The sequence below is a fragment of the Pseudorasbora parva genome, chromosome 16 (assembly GCF_024679245.1).
Source record: "Pseudorasbora parva isolate DD20220531a chromosome 16, ASM2467924v1, whole genome shotgun sequence".
NCBI classification, from domain to species: Eukaryota; Metazoa; Chordata; class Actinopteri; order Cypriniformes; family Gobionidae; genus Pseudorasbora; species Pseudorasbora parva.
In genome coordinates, this window is record NC_090187.1 from 1981678 (window position 1) to 2001891 (window position 20214).

Here is a 20214-nt window from a genome sequence, read left to right on the forward strand (position 1 = left end):
TATATATATATATACATACTTTTTTTTTGTTATGGCAGTATTATGTTATATATTTGTCATGGTGTGCCTGTGTAGAAATGCAAATGAGATGCATACATAATTCTTTAATCTACTAACAAACATAAATAATTTGAGAAAATTCAAGGAGAAACACAAGCACATGCACATTGACATAAAATAATAATAGACAAGGACAAAAAAGAAACAAACAGCTTTCATACCCAGAAAATAGAGGAGCTAAAAAGACTAATTAAGCTGACACACCTGCATTAAGGACTATATAGGTGGGGAACTGAGGAGAACTAATCTAATTAACACACAAGAAGATTGACAAGAAAACCCAGACAGAAAAACAGATAAAAAACAAACTGAAATTCAAAACACAAACTGAAACCTTGACATTTACTCCTCCCTCCTGGAAGGCACTTTCTCAGGCCACAAACAGTCAACTGAGGTGGGAACCCTGGAGGCTGGCTAGGAGTGTCTCAGACAGAATCCAGGAGGCATCATGGGCTGGAGAGGACTCTGGACTTGGGTCAGGTGAGGGTAAGGGTCTAACCTTAATAAGACTCTGGTCAGGGGCTGGAGCTATCACAGGACTCTGGTCAGGGGCTGGAGCTATCACAGGACTCTGGTCAGGGGCTGGAGCTATCACAGGACTCTTGGCAGGGGCTGGAGCAATCAGAGGACTCTGGACAGGAACTGGAGCCATCCCTGGACTCCGGACAGGAACTGGAGCCATCACTGGACTCTGGAGCCATCACTGGACTCTGGTCAGGGGCTGGAGCTATCACAGGACTGTGGTCAGGGGCTGGAGCCTTCATGGGACTCTTGGCAGGGGCTGGATCAATCAGAGGACTCTAGACAGAAACTGGAGCCATCACTGGACTCTGGACAGGGGCTGGAGCTATCACTGGACTCTGGACAGGGGCTGGAGCCATCACTGGACTCTGGACAGGAACTGGAGCCATCACTGGACTCTGAACAGGGGCTGGAGCCATCACTGGACTCTGGACAAGAACTTGAGCCATCACTGGACTCTGGAGCCATCACTGGACTCTGAACAGGGGCTGGAGCCATCACTGGACTCTGGACAGGAACTGGAGCCATCACTGGACTCTGGAGCCATCACTGGACTCTGAACAGGGGCTGGAGCCATCACTGGACTCTGGACAGGAACTGGAGCCTTCACTGGACTCTGGACAGGAACTGGAGCCTTCACTGGACTCTGGAGCCATCACTGGACTCTGGACAGGGGCTGGAGCCTTCACTGGACTCTGGAGCCATCACTGGACTCTGGACAGGAACTGGAGCCTTCACTGGACTCTGGAGCCATCACTGGACTCTGGACAGGGGCTGGAGCCTTCACTGGACTCTGGAGCCTTCACTGGACTCTGGAGCCATCACTGGACTCTGGACAGGGGCTGGAGCCTTCACTGGACTCTGGAGCCATCACTGGACTCTGGTCAGGGGCTGGAGCTATCACATGACTCTGGTCAGGGGCTGGAGCTATCACAGGACTATGTTCAGGGGCTGGAGCTATCACAGGACTCTGATCAGGGGCTGGAGCTATCGCAGGACTCTGTTCAGGGGCTGGAGCTATCACAGGACTCTGGTCAGGGGCTGGAGCCTTCATGGGACTCTTGGCAGGGGCTGGAGCAATCAGAGGACTCTGGACAGGAACTGGAGCCATCACTGGACTCCGGACAGGAACTGGAGCCATCACTGGACTCTGGAGCCATCACTGGACTCTGAACAGGGGCTGGAGCCATCACTGGACTCTGAACAGGGGCTGGAGCCATCACTGGACTCTGAACAGGGGCTGGAGCCATCACTGGACTCTGAACAGGGGCTGGAGCCATCACTGGACTCTGAACAGAGGCTGGAGCCATCACTGGACTCTGTTCAGGGCCTGGAGTCTTCGCAGGACTCTGGTCAGGGGCTGGAGCCATCACGGGACTCTGGACAGGAACTGGAGCCATCACTGAACTCTGTTCAGGGGCTGGAGTCTTCACTGGACTCTGGATAGGAACTGGAGCCATCACGGGACTCTGTTCAGGGGCTGGATCCTTCACTGGATTCTGGAGCCATCACTGGACTCTGGAGCCATCACTGGACTCTGTTCAGGGGCTGGAGTCTTCGCAGGACTCTGGTCAGGGGCTGGAGCCATCACGAGACTCTGGACAGGTACTTGAGCCATATCATGACTATGGACAGGACTGGAGTCCTCTCTAGACTCTGGACAGGGACTGGATTCATCAGACTGGAGCCTCAGGCATGGTGCAATCTTGGCCAGATATTCAGGCCTGGCGGCCATCCTGGTTGTAGTATTAGGTGTAAGGGCCATCTTGACTGAAAACTTTTGGCGTAGTGGCCATCTTGGCTGAAGACCCAAGAATGGCAGCCATGACGAGATGAGACTCTGGACGTGCCCTCTCAGGCATGCCTTCACCCTGGTGTGTGTGTGTGTGTGTGTGTGTGTGTGTGTGTGTGTGTGTGTGTGTGTGTGTGTGTGTGTGTGTGTGTGTGTGTGTGTGTGTGTGTGTGTGTGTGTGTGTGTGTGTGTGTGTGTGTGTGTGTGTGTGTGATTAATTTCCTGGAAAATTACTTTTAGCTTGTCCGAGAAAATGCCTCGTAACCATTCACCTCCATGTCAGACAACAAATTTAGCCACGAGGACATTGTTGCTTTAGGTACGGCATGATCCTCTCTGCCTGTTACATAACTGCACTACTGCAGCTCGATGTGAGATTAAAATGTTGAGAACCTGCACTGGCTGTAGTTTACAGCTGAATTAAATGGCCTGCAACACACAATAAACATCTGACTACTGTTTGGTTCCCTGCACAAATCCCTCACTTTCCACTTGCTTTGCTAAGCTGTTTATCGGGACGGTTGTGTTCTGTTGCTTCTGATGAAAGCTCAAACTCAATCCAGGTCCACTTATGACTGCTTACTTAAAAATGAATGTACATAACTCATCACTGGGGATAATCCTGTAATCGTACCATGTTTGGCCTCACATTATTAAAATTATTATAAACAAGTTTTGGACAATTACCAGATGGGGAAAAACAGCTACGCTGCATACTAATAATACAATTCAAGTAGTGTCAAATCACAGTTTGTCCAGAAAAATTATGAATCATCATCTTAAGTTATTTTGGAGTTTGAACAATTTGGAAACAAAATATTTAGACATGCATAATATTGTGCAAAACAAGGGTCAAGTCTTAATAAGAGAGCTAATCGTTTTTTATTTAACCAGCTGTAAAAAAAAAAAAAAAAAAAAAAAGAAAGAAAGAAAGAAAGAAAGAAAGAAAGAAAGACCATATTTTAAAAAGAGAACTTATAATGAAAATAAATTACTTTAAATATTTGTTTTTAAGTGTGGCCTGAATGTAATGTTTTCCGGTGATTAATTGCATGTTATTACAATTAAATGAAAATGTATTCGATATTCTAGTTATCTTAAATGCAATTAGTTGTATTTAATATGTACATTTAGTACATCTTTATTTGTAATTTCATAATTATTTATATTGTCTTTGAAATATAGTTAATGCTGAATGTACTGACAATCATTGATGGAAAAATAAAATATATATTTGTTATACTAAAACTTGTATGTCATTGTGTATTTGAATTGTATTTTGTTGCAGTTTTATACATTTAAAATATATTAACTAATATCTCAACTAATAACTTAAATATAGTCAACACATCAAAATAACTGTAAATCATGACAAAAGATTAAAAAAAACAAGTATTAAAATGCACTTAAAAGTACAACTTTTAATTATTACAAACTGCACTTTTTAAAAAAAGTTTACTTAAGTGTGTTAAGAAATATTGATGAAAGTGTTTTAAGATTTGAAGTACACTACAATTATAGTATTATATTTAGGGATTTCTTAAAAACCTAATGTTTCAAAATGTAAAACATTTGAAAATATACTTATGGTCTTATATGATGTTATACACTTGAAAATGCTGATTTTGTGGGATTGAAGTACACTACATGGCCAACAGTAATGGGCAAGTCCAATTATGCTAGTAAAGTTATTATACAAATGCTGAGAAAGACATTCTAGAGAATAATGTACTTTTCAAAAGTATGGGAAGAGCAGTTTTCTGAGGAAGGTTGTTTCCACCACAGAATAAAACATTTTAAAAGAAAATTGGGACTTTTTATCTCACACTTGTCAGTTTACATCTGGCAAGATGGTTTTGAGATGTTAATGCACATATAGGCGTTCATGCTTCACTAACGAATGTTCTCGGTTGGGTTTCAGCGCTACATGTGTTTTCCGTTTCCCACGGAGGTCAAGCCACCTGATGACCTTCAGGACCTGGGCGTTCGGTTCCTGCAGCCTTTCGTCAACCTGCTGTCTAAGAGCACGTACTGGTGGATGAACACCTTCATCACCTCCGCTCACAAACGGCCCATCGACCTGAAAACCATCGGCAAGCTGCCCATCTCCATGAGAGCTCTTACCAACTACCAACGGCTCCGCAAGGCCTTCGACGCGCAAATGGTACATTCATTTCATTCAGTGTTTCACTTTATTCTCTTGAGACATGCATGATTTAACCAGTGCTGGGTTCTTACAAATTAATGTCAAAACATGACAAAACAAAAGAACAGCATTTATTTGAAATAGAAAACATTTTGAAATGTCACTTAAATGAATGCGTCAAAAATCTTGCTGTAACACATTCTAAGAAAACTGTATTTATAATGCATTATAAGGGTATTATTAATCCATTATAATACATGCATAATGCCTTATAAACAATCTTATAATACGGTCTATCATCTGATAAATAATCATAACAACAGTTACAATACACCAATCAGGCATAACATTATGATTTAATACTGTGTTGGTCCCCCTTTTGCTGACCCGTCTCTGATGGACTCCTCTAGAGCCCTGAAGGTGTTGTGCTCCTCAAACCATTCCTGAAGCATTTGTGCTTTGTGTCAGGAGCATTATCCTGCTGGAAGAGCCACAGCCACCAGAATACCGTTTCCATGAAAGGCTGAACATGGTCTCAGCAATGCTTAGGTAGGTGGAGCGTGTCAAAGTAACATCCACATGGATGGAGGACCCAAGGTTTCCCAGCAGAACATTGGCCAAAGCATCACACTGCCTCCGCCGGCTCGCCTTCTTCCCATAGAGCATCCTGGGGCCATGTGTTCCCCAGGTAAGACACACACACACACCCGGCCATCCACGTGATGTAAAAGAACACGTGATTCCTCAAACCAGGCCACCTTCTTCCATTGCTCCGAGGTCCAGTTCTGATGCTCACGGGCGACTGTTGGTGCTTTCGGCGGGGTCAGGGGTCAGAGGTCACCCTGACTGGTCCATACGCCTCAAACTGAGCTGCTCTGTGTATTCTGACAGCTTTCTATCAGAACCAGCTTTAACTTTTGGAGCAGTTTGAGCTCCAGTAGCTCGTCTGTTTGATCGGACCCCACGGGTCAGCCTTCGCTCCCCACGGTCATCAATGAGCCTTGGCCGCCCATGACCCTGTGGCCGGTTCTCCACTGGTCCTCTTGGAGCACTTTTGATGGATACTGACCACTGCAGACCGGAAACAGCCCACAAGAGCTGCAGTTTTGGAGATGCTCTGACCCAGTCGTCTAGCCGTCACAATTTGGCCTATAAGATTGTTTATAAGGCATAAGAATTCATTAAAAATCCTTATGATGCATCATAAATCTGGTGCTATGATGCATTGTGCTATTAAAAGTTATAACCACAAATAGGTTTATACTAGTTTTATAAAGTATTATAATGTATCGTAATGGTGGTATAGTTATTTATCATATCATAAGACATATTATAAGATGATAAGACTATGTACATATTTATAATGCCCTTATAATGCATTTTAAATACAGGCTTCATAGAAATTGTCATACCAATCTTGCAATTCTTTTGACTTTATATTTATGGTATCACTCGAACTATATGTGCAGATGGTTGATGAAAGGCCAGTGATCTATAATCTGGATTTCAGGGAAGAGCTGCATGTAAGCCATTACATAAATTTAAATGGTAGGATCTGTTTCTCTGCCAAATTCAGGGATCTTTTTTTGGTCGAATCCTTCCTGTTTTGTTGTTTTGTAGACGTGCACTGGTTTAACCTGACTGCGTACGTCCCTAATACAGCAGAATTGCTTTTATCCTTTTGTCCTGAAAAAAATAGAAGGGACTTCAGAAACTCTTCAGATTAAGCCCCTTATGTAAGACATGGTAGAAAACGTGTTTGGGTGTGGAATTGACATTCTCTGTTCATCAGTTACTAAATTACGAGTTTAGAGATGATACAAATGAAATATAGTCAGTGAATGTCCTAATCTTCATCTGTCCAGCGGCTCCCCTGTCATCTCTCTTTGGGTGTGTGTGCAGGAGGTTGGTCCTGTCCCGCTGAAGGGCTCGAGGTGGATCTGGCGTTCCCTTCGGCAGGCTTTCGGCAGACCTCTGGTGCTGAGCATCACGTTCCGCTTCATGGCTGACCTGCTGGGCTTCGCCGGGCCGCTCTGCATCTCTGGGATTGTTCATCACATCAGCAGTGAAAATCACAGCGTGCTGCCGCCGGTACCAATGCAAATTATAAAGTATTTAAAGAACTGTATGTACAAAATTTATTTCAATTAATCATAAAATGTCAAAATAAAATATCATAAAAATAATAATTTACACAGTTATTATTGCATCATGTTAATGTAAAACAATACTGAGGTGCAAATAGTATGTATCTTTCAAAATAAACGATGTAATTACTATTTATATGGCAAAGAGCTGCTACTTTTATCTGGTGTAAATAGAACATATCACTATTTTCACTTAGTAAATATAATCTACAGCTATTTGCACTTCTATCACTATGAAAATATGCCATTTTCACCAAGTGTAAATATAATTTAGTTGCTATTTAAACTTGGTGTAAATAGCATCTATCGCTATTAGCCGCTGCCTAATATTTTTTCCCCTTCCTTAAAAGTCTTGTTTTAGAGAGCAACAAAAAAAGCATTATAGCATAAGTAGGTTCCAGTGCAACAGCTGGCGCTGTTATGTGACATCTGTATCACTGAAACCACCATTTTATATTCTACTCAGATGCCACTTTGAATGTGTTCCTGAACACCGAGTACAAACACTCAGGACTATAGCTTTGAGTTTCTGTTCAGTACTTGTCAAATCTGATTGTGTGCCGCTGCATAATGTCCGTCACTTGATATGCAAATACTTTATGGAAAACGTGATTTATTTGTATTTTTTCTGCATAATATTTCAAAACATTATTTTCTTTTGAGAAATTTGGTTTTGTACAATTGCTCCTCTTGCTAAATGATCTCCTGTTTTTACAGACACAGGGAGGACGTGATGTTAATCTCATTACATGCTCAGTTTGAACACACTTAGAGTTCACACTTACATATAATTATATAGAGTAAATTTAAATGCGTATTTGGCGTGCTGTCCGAGGGGAGGGATTCGAGCTCGAACTTGGTCCGAACCCAGAGACTGCTGCGTGTATATATACACCTCTTGTTGATTAGCTGAGTGCTCTTCACCTGTGTCAATGATCTGAAAGCCCTCCTCCCGAATCGTTTCCAGAGCACAAAGAATGCTTTGATGTATTGCTTTGAGATGGCTAATGCATAGTGCATGCTATTAGATGAATGTTTGCTCTTGAGTTTTAATGAATATGGGGAGTATTGTGTTAAAATCACATTATTATTTTTCTTATAGGTCCTCTTGAATGAAGAATATTTGAATTATGGGGTGAAATGTGCCCTGGACATGTTTTTGCAAGCTTCACCCATTGGGCAATGTTCAATATTTGCACACTGTCTTCTGTAGGTGAAGCTGCTTGGAGTGCACTTCATTTCGTCAGAAGCCTTCTTAGCGAATGCGTATGTTCTGGCTGTGCTGCTGTTTTTGGCCCTGCTGCTGCAGAGAACCTTCCTTCAGGCCTCTTATTATGTGGCCATTGAGACCGGAATAAAACTCAGAGGAGCCATTCAGGTATGAATAATGAACCGGTCTGTCAGTAAACTCTAGTTTTTACATTCAGTGTTCTGTTAAAGTCGGCATGAAAGAGAATTTGCGCTGGTCTCTTCTTCTCTATTATGCCATATCTGAGTGAATCGCTTCAGGAACAAGAACAAATGTAGGGCGGGGCTTGATTGTGTCTGTGGGGAATTGATTGGATGGCTGTGGTTTGCTATTGGTGGATCTCATGTGAGTGACAGGTGGCCCCGCCCTCATCATCAGAGAAGAGATTAAGTTATTCTGATTCAAGATTATTAAAACAATAATGATGTGCACCAATAAATCATTTAGAATAAACACTGTGATATTCCATTAAAAACAACAATTTTCTATTTTGATTTCATGGTGTCTTATCATTGGTTAGATGAAGATTAATAGCAATCCTTTGATATTTTTGTGGTAACTTGGAAATATTTCGTCTTTGTTCTTTTTTCCTACAGACTAAGATTTACAATAAGATCATGCGTCTGTGCACGTCTAACATGTCTATGGGTGAGATGACCACGGCCCAGATCTGCAGTCTCGTAGCCCGCGACACCAACCACCTCATGTGGTTCTTCTTCCTCTGTCCCAACCTGTGGGCCATGCCGGTTCAGGTTAAGATGAAGCATTGTTTCATTTAACATTACTCAGTCACCTGAATGAAAACATGCATGTATTGTAAATTCTGCTGTATTATTGTCATGTGTAGATTGTCATTGGGGTGTTACTGCTGTACTATCTGCTGGGAGTGAGCGCTCTGATCGGCGCGACGGTCATCGCAGTGTTGGCCCCGCTGCAGTATTTCGTAGCCACTCGACTCTCACGGGCGCAGAAGAGCACTCTGGTGAGCAGTTCATTTTAGTAATGTGCAATTTGGATATATGGAGAGCAGTTAGCAGCTAACATGATGTCATCGTGCAGAGGCCGGCTGTATGCGATGATGTCATCACACAGAGGCCGACTGTATGCGGTGATGTCATCACGCAGAGGCCGACTGTATGCGGTGATGTCATCATGCAGAGGCCGACTGTATGCGGTGATGTCATCGAGCAGAGGCCGACTGTAGGCGGTGATGTCATCGTGCAGAGGCCGACTGTATGCGGTGATGTCATCGCACAGAGGCCGACTGTATGCGGTGATGTGATCGCACAGAGGCCTACTGTATGCGGTGATGTCATCCAGCAGAGGCCGACTGTATGCGGTGATGTCATCGAGCAGAGGCCGACTGTATGCGGTGATGTCATCGAGCAGAGGCTGACTGTATGCGGTGATGTCATCAAGCAGAGGCCGACTGTAGGCGGTGATGTCATCGTGCAGAGGCCGACTGTATGCGGTGATGTCATTGTGCAGAGGCCGGCTGTATGCGGTGATGTCATCGCACAGAGGCCGACTGTATGCGGTGATGTCATCGCACAGAGGTCGACTGTATGCGGTGATGTCATCAAGCAGAGGCCGACTGTATGCGGTGATGTCATCGAGCAGAGGCCGACTGTATGCGGTGATGTCATCGCACAGAGGCCGACTGTATGCGGTGATGTCATCGAGCAGAGGCCGACTGTAGGCGGTGATGTCATCGTGCAGAGGCCGACTGTATGCGGTGATGTCATCGAGCAGAGGCCGACTGTATGCGGTGATGTCATCGAGCAGAGGCTGACTGTATGCGGTGATGTCATCGAGCAAGAGGCCGACTGTATGCGGTGATGTCATCACACAGAGGCCGACTGTATGCGGTGATGTCATCATGCAGAGGCCGACTGTATGCGGTGATGTCATCACGCAGAGGCTGACTGTATGCGATGTCATCACGCAGAGGCCGACTGTATGCAGTGATGTCATCGCACAGAGGCCGACTGTATGCGGTGATGTCATCGAGCAGAGGCCGACTGTAGGCGGTGATGTCATCGTGCAGAGGCCGACTGTATGCGGTGATGTCATCGAGCAGAGGCCGACTGTATGCGGTGATGTCATCGAGCAGAGGCTGACTGTATGCGGTGATGTCATCGAGCAAGAGGCCGACTGTATGCGGTGATGTCATCACACAGAGGCCGACTGTATGCGGTGATGTCATCATGCAGAGGCCGACTGTATGCGGTGATGTCATCACGCAGAGGCTGACTGTATGCGGTGATGTCATCACGCAGAGGCCGACTGTATGCGGTGATGTCATCGTGCAGAGGCCGACTGTATGCGGTGATGTCATCGTGCAGAGGCCGACTGTATGCGGTGATGTCATTGAGCAGAGGCTGACTGTATGCGGTGATGTCATCGAGCAGAGGCTGACTGTATGCGGTGATGTCATCACGCAGAGGCCGACTGTATGCGGTGATGTCATCACAGAGAGGCCGACTGTATGCGGTGATGTCATCGTGCAGAGGCCGACTGTATGCGGTGATGTCATTGAGCAGAGGCTGACTGTATGCGGTGATGTCATCGAGCAGAGGCCGACTGTATGCGGTGATGTCAGCGCGCAGAGGCCGACTGTATGCGGTGATGTCATCACACAGAGGCCGACTGTATGCGGTGATGTCATCACACAGAGGCCGACTGTATGCAGTGATGTCATCGTGCAGAGGCCGACTGTATGCGGTGATGTCATCGAGCAGAGGCTGACTGTATGCGGTGATGTCATCGAGCAGAGGCCGACTGTATGCGGTGATGTCATCGAGCAGAGGCCGAATGTATGCGGTGATGTCATCGAGCAGAGGCCGACTGTATGCGGTGATGTCATCGAGCAGAGGCCGACTGTATGCGGTGATGTCATCGCACAGAGGCCGGCTGTATGCGGTGATGTCATCGAGCAGAGGCCGACTGTATGCGGTGATGTCATCGCACAGAGGCCGACTGTATGCAGTGATGTCATCGAGCAGAGGCCGACTGTATGCGGTGATGTCATCGAGCAGAGGCCGACTGTATGCGGTGATGTCATCGCGCAGAGGCCGACTGTATGCGGTGATGTCATCGTGCAGAGGCCGACTGTATGCGGTGATGTCATCGAGCAGAGGCCGACTGTATGCGGTGATGTCATCGAGCAGAGGCCGACTGTATGCGGTGATGTCATCGAGCAGAGGCTGACTGTATGCGGTGATGTCATCGCGCAGAGGCCGACTGTATGCGTTGATGTCATTGAGCAGAGGCCATCTGTATGCGGTGATGTCATCGAGCAGAGGCCGACTGTATGCGGTGATGTCATCGAGCAGAGGCCGACTGTATGCGGTGATGTCATCGTGCAGAGGCCGACTGTATTCGGTGATGTCATCGAGCAGAGGCCGACTGTATGCGGTGATGTCATCGAGCAGAGGCCGACTGTATGCGGTGATGTCATCGAGCAGAGGCCGACTTTATGCGGTGATGTCATCGAGCAGAGGCCGACTGTATGCGGTGATGTCATCGAGCAGAGGCCGACTGTATGCGGTGATGTCATCGAGCAGAGGCCGACTGTATGCGGTGATGTCATCACACAGAGGCCGACTGTATGCGGTGATGTCATCACACAGAGGCCGACTGTATGCGGTGATGTCATCGCGCAGAGGCCGACTGTATGCGGTGATGTCATCGCGCAGAGGCCGACTGTATGCGGTGATGTCATCGCGCAGAGGCCGACTGTATGCGGTGATGTCATCGTGCTGCATGTGATGTGTGTTTCAGGAATACACCAGTCAGAGACTGAAGAAAACCAATGAGCTGCTGAGGGGAATCAAGCTGCTGAAGCTCTACGCATGGGAGCACATCTTCAGATCCAGTGTAGAGGAAACACGCAGACAAGAGCTGACCAACCTCCGGACGTTTGCGCTCTACACGTCCCTCTCCAGTGAGCCCGTCACAAACCACACCACATAATAATAATCAAACGTTGATTATTAAATATTTAATGATGTGAAGTGCAAACTTTGATTATTAATTATATTATTGTGTAAAATGCAAACATTGATTATTAAATATCTTATTATGGGAAATGCAAATTTTGGTATGACTTTTCAAATGCAAATTTAGATTAATAAATATATTATAAAATTAAACAAATAACATTGGTCATCATAATAAAATTAAAAAAACCTAAACATTTAATTCAATATTTAAGATAAAAAAAGTCATTTTAAATATTTTCATTTATACAATGATAAGTATATTTTAGAATACATTTTTTCAAATTATAAATATTTTGTATGCAACTTTTTTCCCTTTTTCTCCTCAGTCTTCATGAATGCCGCCATCCCAATCGCTGCTGTTCTCACCGTGAGTCTTTGACTGCGCTCCGTTCTCTCTCTCTTATGTAACGCTCAGTTCATTCAGTAATGGTGACAGTAGGAGAACAGTATTTGTGCGATTCCAGCTGAATGCATGTGTTTTCCTGACAGATCTTTGCGGTGCACGTGCACGTTCACAGTGCCACAGATTTCGATCTGTCTCCCGCTGTGGCCTTCGGCTCGCTGTCGCTCTTCCACATCCTGGTGACGCCGCTCTTCCTGCTCTCCAGTGTTCTGCACTCCACGGTCAAGGCTCTCGTGAGGTGATTGACATCCTCATGTCTGCCATTTGAATAGCCAATGCTTCCTGTCATCATTTTTCTTTGGATACACATTTAAAATGTTTCTTTTTTACCTCTTCTCAGTGTGCAGAAGCTGAGTGAATTTCTTGGCAGTACAGAGATTGAAACTGATCAGGATCCCATCTCTCAAACCCCAGCGGACAACAATGGCAACATTAAGTCTGTCGTGAGTTCATCCTCATATCGCTGCCTACCCGTGAACACAAAGCATACATTTAAAGGAATGATACATTTAATTTCGAACCATTTTTTTGCATACATATTTGGATTGTTTTACGGGAATCCTATAATATTGATGATTAATTGCAATTAATCACATCAAAATTTAAAGTTTGTGTTTATATAATATATGCTTGTATATTGTGTATTTTTATTAAGTATATTTGAATTCACACATGCATGTATATATTTAACAAATATTATTTATTGTTATATTTTTGTATATATATATATATATATATATATATATATATATATATATATATATATATATATAAACACACAGTATATACTGTACATGCAAATATTTCTTAAATATACACATGCTTGTGTGTGTGTGTGTGTGTGTGTGTGTGTGTGTGTGTGCGTGCGTGTGCGTGTGCGTGCGCGTGCGCGTGCGTTCATTAAGTCCATTCCTGACATTTCCTCACTACTAAATATTCCATGAGCGGGGTCACCGCATGCTGAGGGTCACAGTGCGCAGTAGTCTCCAACTTTCTGCAGAGTCAACAGCTCCAGACCTCCAGACTTCTGTGGCTTTCAGATGAGCTCAAGAACAGCGTAGAGAGCTTCATGGAATGGGTTTCCATGGCCGAGCAGCTCATCCAAGCCTTACATCACCAAGAGCAATGCAAAGCGTGGGATGCAGTGGAGTAAAGCAGCCGCCACTGGACTCTAGAGCAGTGAGACGTGTTCTCTGAGCGACCAATCACGCTTCAGTCTGACAATCCCATGGACGAGTCTGGGATTGGCCGTCGCCAGGAGAACGGGACTTGCCTGACTGCATTGTGCCAAGTGTAAAGTTTGGTAGAGGGGGGATTATGGGGTGTGGTTGTTTTTCAGGGGTTGGCCCCTTAGTGCTAGTGAAAGTAACTCTTAATGCTTCAGCATACCAAGACATTTTGGACAATTTCATGCTCCCAACCTTTGTGGGAAAAGTTTGAGAACAGCCCTTTCCTGTTCCATCAGGACTCTTCCAGCATCAGTGCCTGACCTCGCAAATGAGCTTCTAGAAGAATGGGCAAAAATCCCCATAAACATACTCCTAAACCTTGAGGAAAGCCTTCCCAGAAGAGCTGGAGCTGTTAGAGAGGGTGGGCCGACTCCATATTAAACCTGACGGATTAACAATGGGATGGCATTAAAGCTCATGTGCATGTAAAGGCAGACGTCCCAAAACTTTTGGCAATATAGTGTAGATATATAATCACACTTGTTTGCAACTTTTCAGACCTATAAACAAACACAGCAAAACTGGATTTTAAAACACTTTTTTCCCCAAAAAAAATCACAATTTGTTTCCCTCGTTCTCCAGCCCTTACTGGGAATGACTCCTTTCTGCGATGCATGACTGAAGTGTTTTGCTCTCTATTCTCAGTATGCATTACAGCTTCAGGCCAAACTAGTGAATCGCAAGAATAAATCCAAACAGGACGTGAACAGGAACTTTGAGCAGCAAGACCAGGAGCTGACAGTATCAGCCACCCAGGAGGAACAAGTGTGTTTAAAGGTTAGATTCATTCACATCATTCATATTTGATTGAATGTCAGTAACATTGACTGTTTCTTTGCCAGATACTGTAGATGTTCTGATACTCCACCAGGGAATCAGACGTTAGCTTTAACAAGAACGTTATTGTGTTTCTGTTTCACACGCATAGATTATAAACGGCTACTTCACATGGACGCAGGGTTGCCCGACTCTAACCAACATTGACATAAAGGTTCCCTTTGGTGAGTTTCTGTCTCACTGTCGCTGTAGTGTTGCAAACACATACACACACACACACACACACACACACATACACACACACACATACGTCTGGTTGACTATCTTTGTGGGGACTCTCCATAGGCGTTATGCTTTTTATACTGTACAAACCGTATTTTCTATCCCCCTACACTGCCCCTAACCCTAAACTTACTCAACACACACACACACACACACACACACACACATACACACACACACACACACACACACACACACACACACACACACACACACACACACACACACACACACACACACACGCACACGCACACACACACAGCTCCTAAACCTACCCATCACAGGAAACATTCAGCATTTTTACTTTCTCCAAAAAACTCATCCTGTATGATTTATAAGCATTTTGAAAAGTGGGGACTGCTGGCTGGTGATCTCAGGTTTTACTATCCTTATCGGGATATTTGGTCCCCACAATGTAATATAAACAAGGACACACACACACACACACACACACACACACACACACACACACACACACACACACACACACACACACACACACACACACGTCTAATAGGAAGAGTGACTGTGTTTCCTCTCTCTCCACACGTCTCAGGGCAGCTGACGATGATCGTGGGCCAGGTGGGATGTGGAAAATCTTCTCTTCTGCTGGCCGCGCTGGGAGAGATGCAGAAGATTTCTGGGAACATCTCATGGAACAGGTGAAGCCAGCAATAATGAGATGATGAGAGTCCGAGTCCGAGTCATTTGATTTTGAGTATCTGCCGATACCGAGTCCCGATCCGATATAATACATAAAAAAAGAATAAAGAAGGTCCAGAATGTTCCTTATTCTTTATTAAATTCACCTAATTTTAACATTCAACAACTCTGTTAACAAACAGAGCGGTTCTGTGAGGTAGCTTGTACAATCATGTAATAAATAAAATTCCCTTTTGGATTTTAGTGCAACAGTAAATATAAAAAAAGTCCGGGACCGGAGTCTGCGCAGTAGAGCAGGAAGTACAGCCGCGATATCAAAAGCCCGCCCACACTCTCGCAGATGCAGAACAATTAATGATGTTGGTGTGAAATAAACAGTTATGGAAATGTAGAAATTAAATTTAAAGGTCCAATCTGCTCCCAAAAATCCCGAAAAAAGTCAGTTAGTGCCTCAGTGACTTCACTCAGAGAAGACGTCGATCTCAGCTGTCAATCATGACGTCACACACCCGTTTTTATAGCATCAAATAACTAACTAAAACTAAACTCATTTAAAAAACGATCGCTTGAAATTAAATAATCATGATGATAACTCCCTACAGTGACATAAACAAATTTTGGGGGAAAATATTTTAAGTGTAATTTTATTGTTTAGTTTGCCTCGCGTCCATTAGAAAACACAGAGGGGCGACTATACTGGGACCGGCCACCGGGGGGCGATAGAGGTGCGAAGGCTTCAGTGTCTGAGAGGGAGACTGTGTGGAGTTAAAAGGGTCTAACTCTGTGCCACCGCATAACTAATGATGTGTTAAAACAATAATGAGAATATACATATATATCCGAGTCCTGATCGGGAGGTAACGTCCAATTCCGATCGAGTCTGAATTCACGTGATCGGATCTGGACATCCCTAATGAGAGCTATAATGGCCCAGTCCCAAATGGCACACTTCATGTGCACTTCGGTCTTGTGCGTGTCCCGTAGGGTGTCCCATGCGAAGTTTAAAGACGGGTGCTCGTGAGCGTCCCCTTTGCGGCTGCTATGCGCCCTCGATGCGCACTTCAGCTGAGACGCAAGTTTGCGAGCTACGCAAAGGATTTCTACCCGGCAGCCAAAGCGGCGTTACGTCGTGATATTGCGGACTCAGAGGAAGACCGCGCGGGTTTAGGGTGTCATTTGGGACAGGGCCTATGAGAATGTAGTATTACATTTGAACGCGCTGTTATATTCTTCTTTATCTTTTTCTCTGGTGTGTGTTTGCTTTAATGCTTCGATAAAGGCTGACATGAACTAACAATAAACAGCTGTATTTTTATTAATTACTGTGAACAAAGATTAATAAACTACTGTAATGAATGTATCGCTCATTGTTAGTCAGTAGTATCAGTTAATGCATTAAAACTAATGGAAGCTTATTGTAAAAAAAATACAACTTAAATAAAAATTAATAAAATAAGTAACACTTTCATTAGTTAACTACATTAATTAACATAGCGAACAATGTGTAGATTGAAAAATGTGTTTTCAATGTGAAAAAAAAAAAAAAAAAAAATATATATATATATATATATATATATATATATATATATATATATATAATATATATATATATATATATATATATATATATATATATATATATATATATATATATATATATATATATATATATATATATATATATATATATATATATATATATATATATATATATATATATATATATATATATATCATTTTACGTTTCCTTTTTTCCTTTTTTTATTTTTTATATTGGATTACAATCATATTAATACTGCTTCATTGCTCACAGTTTACCCAAGACTGATCCAGAAGAAAATGTGAGGTATAGTATATTATTGATTTGGTTTATTAATGTATACAATGTCTTTTTCTTTCAATTATTAATTAGATGTATTAATATTATTTCTCTTTTTTCTTACAGAACGCATTACATGAGTGGAAGACATTCGATCCCGTAATTAAATAATTATTTTAATTGCATTGTGTCCTGATCCTGCGTGTTTTTCCGTGTTTTCAGGCTGTGCTTGTGTTTTTCAGGAAGAGAGGGTCGGTAGCCTACGCTTCCCAGAGGCCTTGGCTCTTAAACGCCACCGTTGAGGAGAACATCTTGTTTGACATGGCGCCCAATGAGAAGAGGTATATCCCAGATCCACACAGATCCCGCACAGCCCTGTGATTTTCCCTAAAGTATCCCATCACATCCCGGACTCCTGCCGCTTCAGTCATGTGCGAGATGCGTGCGGATGCAAACTGCACAAACACAAAACCACTGCTGCTGGTTTTACACTCAGGCCAGAGGCCAAAGTAAAATGTTTTTTATCCGTCTTACAAAGAAACAACCGGGAAAAATCAGTGGGATTTCAATGGGATTCCCGAAAGGCAGTGCTGTCAGGGGGAAGCAATCATTAGAGCTTGTCCACGAGGTTGTACGTTATGTAAGAGTAGCCGTGCAGGAGCTTTCGCTTACAGTTCTCCGTTTACTAACGCTCCACGCTGGTCAGTTCAGGATTTGGCAAGTGCTATTTTTAGTCTAATTAATATACTATTTAAATGTACTTTCCTGTACCTCAAGCAGTAAGAGTGAGGCGCGAGCAACGTCAAGGTAATGGTTCGATTCCTGCAAGAACTGACAAAATGTCCAAAATGTATAGATTGAATGCAATGTAAGTCACTTTGGATAAAAGCGGCTGCCAAATACATAAATGTAAATATTCAAATTTTATTGTTATATTTTCGGTTTTCATTTTAAAGTTTTTATCATTTTGGTCATTTAATCATTTACTTTTTTTGTCTATATAGTTTTATTTAGTTGAACTTGAACTTAAATCAAAGCAACAAATTTCACCTTGACAACAACAACAAAAAAAAAAAAATTAGTTAAAGGTTTCTTAAATTAAATTTTATTTCAGTTAATATTTATTTTATTTCAAGTAATTATATATTTATTTATTTATTTATTTTATTTTTAGGTTTTAGTAATATTAGTAATTATATATATATATATATATATATATATATATATATATATATATATATATATATATATATATATATATATATATATATATATATATATATATATATCACTAAAACCTAAAAATACATGGAAAAGAAAGACATTTTCATACAGTGTATATTTATCACTGAATTTTTTTTTCCCCTATTTCCTTCATTTACTTGTAAATTGCAATTAAATTTTACAAAAAATGTCAAGAAACAACAAGTAACACATTTAATGAAACTTGAAATCTTGAAGTAGAAAAACTATATATATATATATATATATATATATATATATATATATATATATATATATATATATATTTATATATTATTATTATTATTATTATTATTATTATTATTTTTTAACAGGACATGTTATGATCAATAAATCTGGTTACGGTTCTAATAGTTATTGAAATGTCAGGCTTCTCCATCGTGATCTTGCTGTTGTTCCTCAGGTATAAGGAGGTGATCGAGGTCTGTCAGCTTCAGCCAGACATTGACACACTTCCCCAAGGAGACCAGACAGTGATTGGAGAGAGGGTACGTCTAACTCAAGCTAAGCCCAACACATATTCAGCTCTCTTCTGTTATATGTGTCTGAACTCGTCTGCATTCCCCTGGTCCAGGGCATCATTCTCTCCGGAGGCCAGCGTCAGCGGATCAGCGTGGCTCGAGCCCTTTATCAGCAGACCAATGTGGTTTTCCTGGTGAGTACAGCTAAGTATTACATTCAGCACAGGTAGTGTTTGTGCTAAAATACACACCACCATCTTCCCTTTCAGGACGACCCTTTTTCAGCTCTCGACATTCACCTCAGTGATCATCTCATGCATGAAGGGATTCTCAAGTTCCTCCGACAGGAAAATAGGACCGTTGTCTTGGTCACTCACAAACTGCAGTATTTACCTCATGCAGACTGGGTGAGGAGGTTTTTACCACTGTGTTGTTTATATATATATATATATATATATATATATATATATATATATATATATATATATATGTCTATGACGTTGGCTGTCATTCCATAAGTTGGCCTGAATGGGTCTAACTATTGAATATAAGAGGAGAAATTATATTTTCGAAGCAATTAGAAGAGCATTGAAGTATACCGTATGTGTTAACTTGACTTTGTGTTGATATGTGTTGCCCAGCTTTGTAAAATGTGCCACTACATTGATCCTACAGATTATCGCCATGCGGGACGGGACGGTGCAGACACAAGGGACCTTAAAGGACATCCAGTGTGCCGAGCCGGAACTGTTTGAACAGTGGAGAACCCTAATGAACAGACAGAACAAAGTAAAAAAAAAAAAAACATAATGGATATGCTCTTCTAAAATAAATGTTATAATAATAATAATAATAATCATTAAATTTAATAAACAAGAAGGAAATCAGGCGTAACAGCGTGCACTAATCACACAACAGGTGAAGAGTGAAAGAGAGAAACTTAAATACAGTGATAATGAGAGGATGACAAACAGCTGTGATGATAATCAGTGTCTATAGAAACTAATGATAGACGTGAATCTAAAACAAAGGTGGATTTGATGCGACTTTTACGTCAATCTATGTCGACATTTGTCACAATTATGCACCGGCGAGTTAGCTCTAGACACAACAGACACAGACAATAACATTAAAAACTTGACTAGATGGAGAACGGCAATGGAGCGCGTCAGTGGAGGGAGAGTGAGGTGTTAGACCTGATTATATGGGGAGATACTTCAATTCAAGCTAAACTAGAACGATCCTACCGTAACCGCTCCGTTAAAAAAAAAAAAAAAAAAAAGCACACGAAATGGAAGAACGGGGACACAGAAAAACGTGGCTTCAGTGCTAAAGGAAGGTGACAAAAGGCCAAAATAACCAATTTTGCTCTCTTTCTTTTCGTTCTTCTCCTCTTC

At 42.4% G+C, this 20214-nt stretch overlaps 1 protein-coding gene across 1 annotated transcript in view; it reads left to right on the forward strand.

The window, feature by feature from the left end:
• abcc8b (ATP-binding cassette, sub-family C (CFTR/MRP), member 8b) overlaps nucleotides 1–20214 on the forward strand; it is a 55974-nt gene that overhangs the window by 3651 nt on the left and 32109 nt on the right. Inside the window, exons 6-24 of the mRNA XM_067419269.1 lie at nucleotides 4296–4538; nucleotides 6423–6611; nucleotides 7881–8045; nucleotides 8513–8668; nucleotides 8764–8898; nucleotides 11700–11862; nucleotides 12247–12287; nucleotides 12410–12561; nucleotides 12664–12766; nucleotides 14198–14329; nucleotides 14481–14553; nucleotides 15168–15273; nucleotides 17088–17120; nucleotides 17220–17252; nucleotides 17336–17434; nucleotides 18760–18844; nucleotides 18931–19011; nucleotides 19087–19224; nucleotides 19493–19606. Of these exons, the coding sequence (XP_067275370.1) occupies nucleotides 4296–4538; nucleotides 6423–6611; nucleotides 7881–8045; nucleotides 8513–8668; nucleotides 8764–8898; nucleotides 11700–11862; nucleotides 12247–12287; nucleotides 12410–12561; nucleotides 12664–12766; nucleotides 14198–14329; nucleotides 14481–14553; nucleotides 15168–15273; nucleotides 17088–17120; nucleotides 17220–17252; nucleotides 17336–17434; nucleotides 18760–18844; nucleotides 18931–19011; nucleotides 19087–19224; nucleotides 19493–19606 (2241 nt within the window). The remainder of the gene's footprint in view (nucleotides 1–4295; nucleotides 4539–6422; nucleotides 6612–7880; nucleotides 8046–8512; nucleotides 8669–8763; nucleotides 8899–11699; nucleotides 11863–12246; nucleotides 12288–12409; nucleotides 12562–12663; nucleotides 12767–14197; nucleotides 14330–14480; nucleotides 14554–15167; nucleotides 15274–17087; nucleotides 17121–17219; nucleotides 17253–17335; nucleotides 17435–18759; nucleotides 18845–18930; nucleotides 19012–19086; nucleotides 19225–19492; nucleotides 19607–20214) is intronic.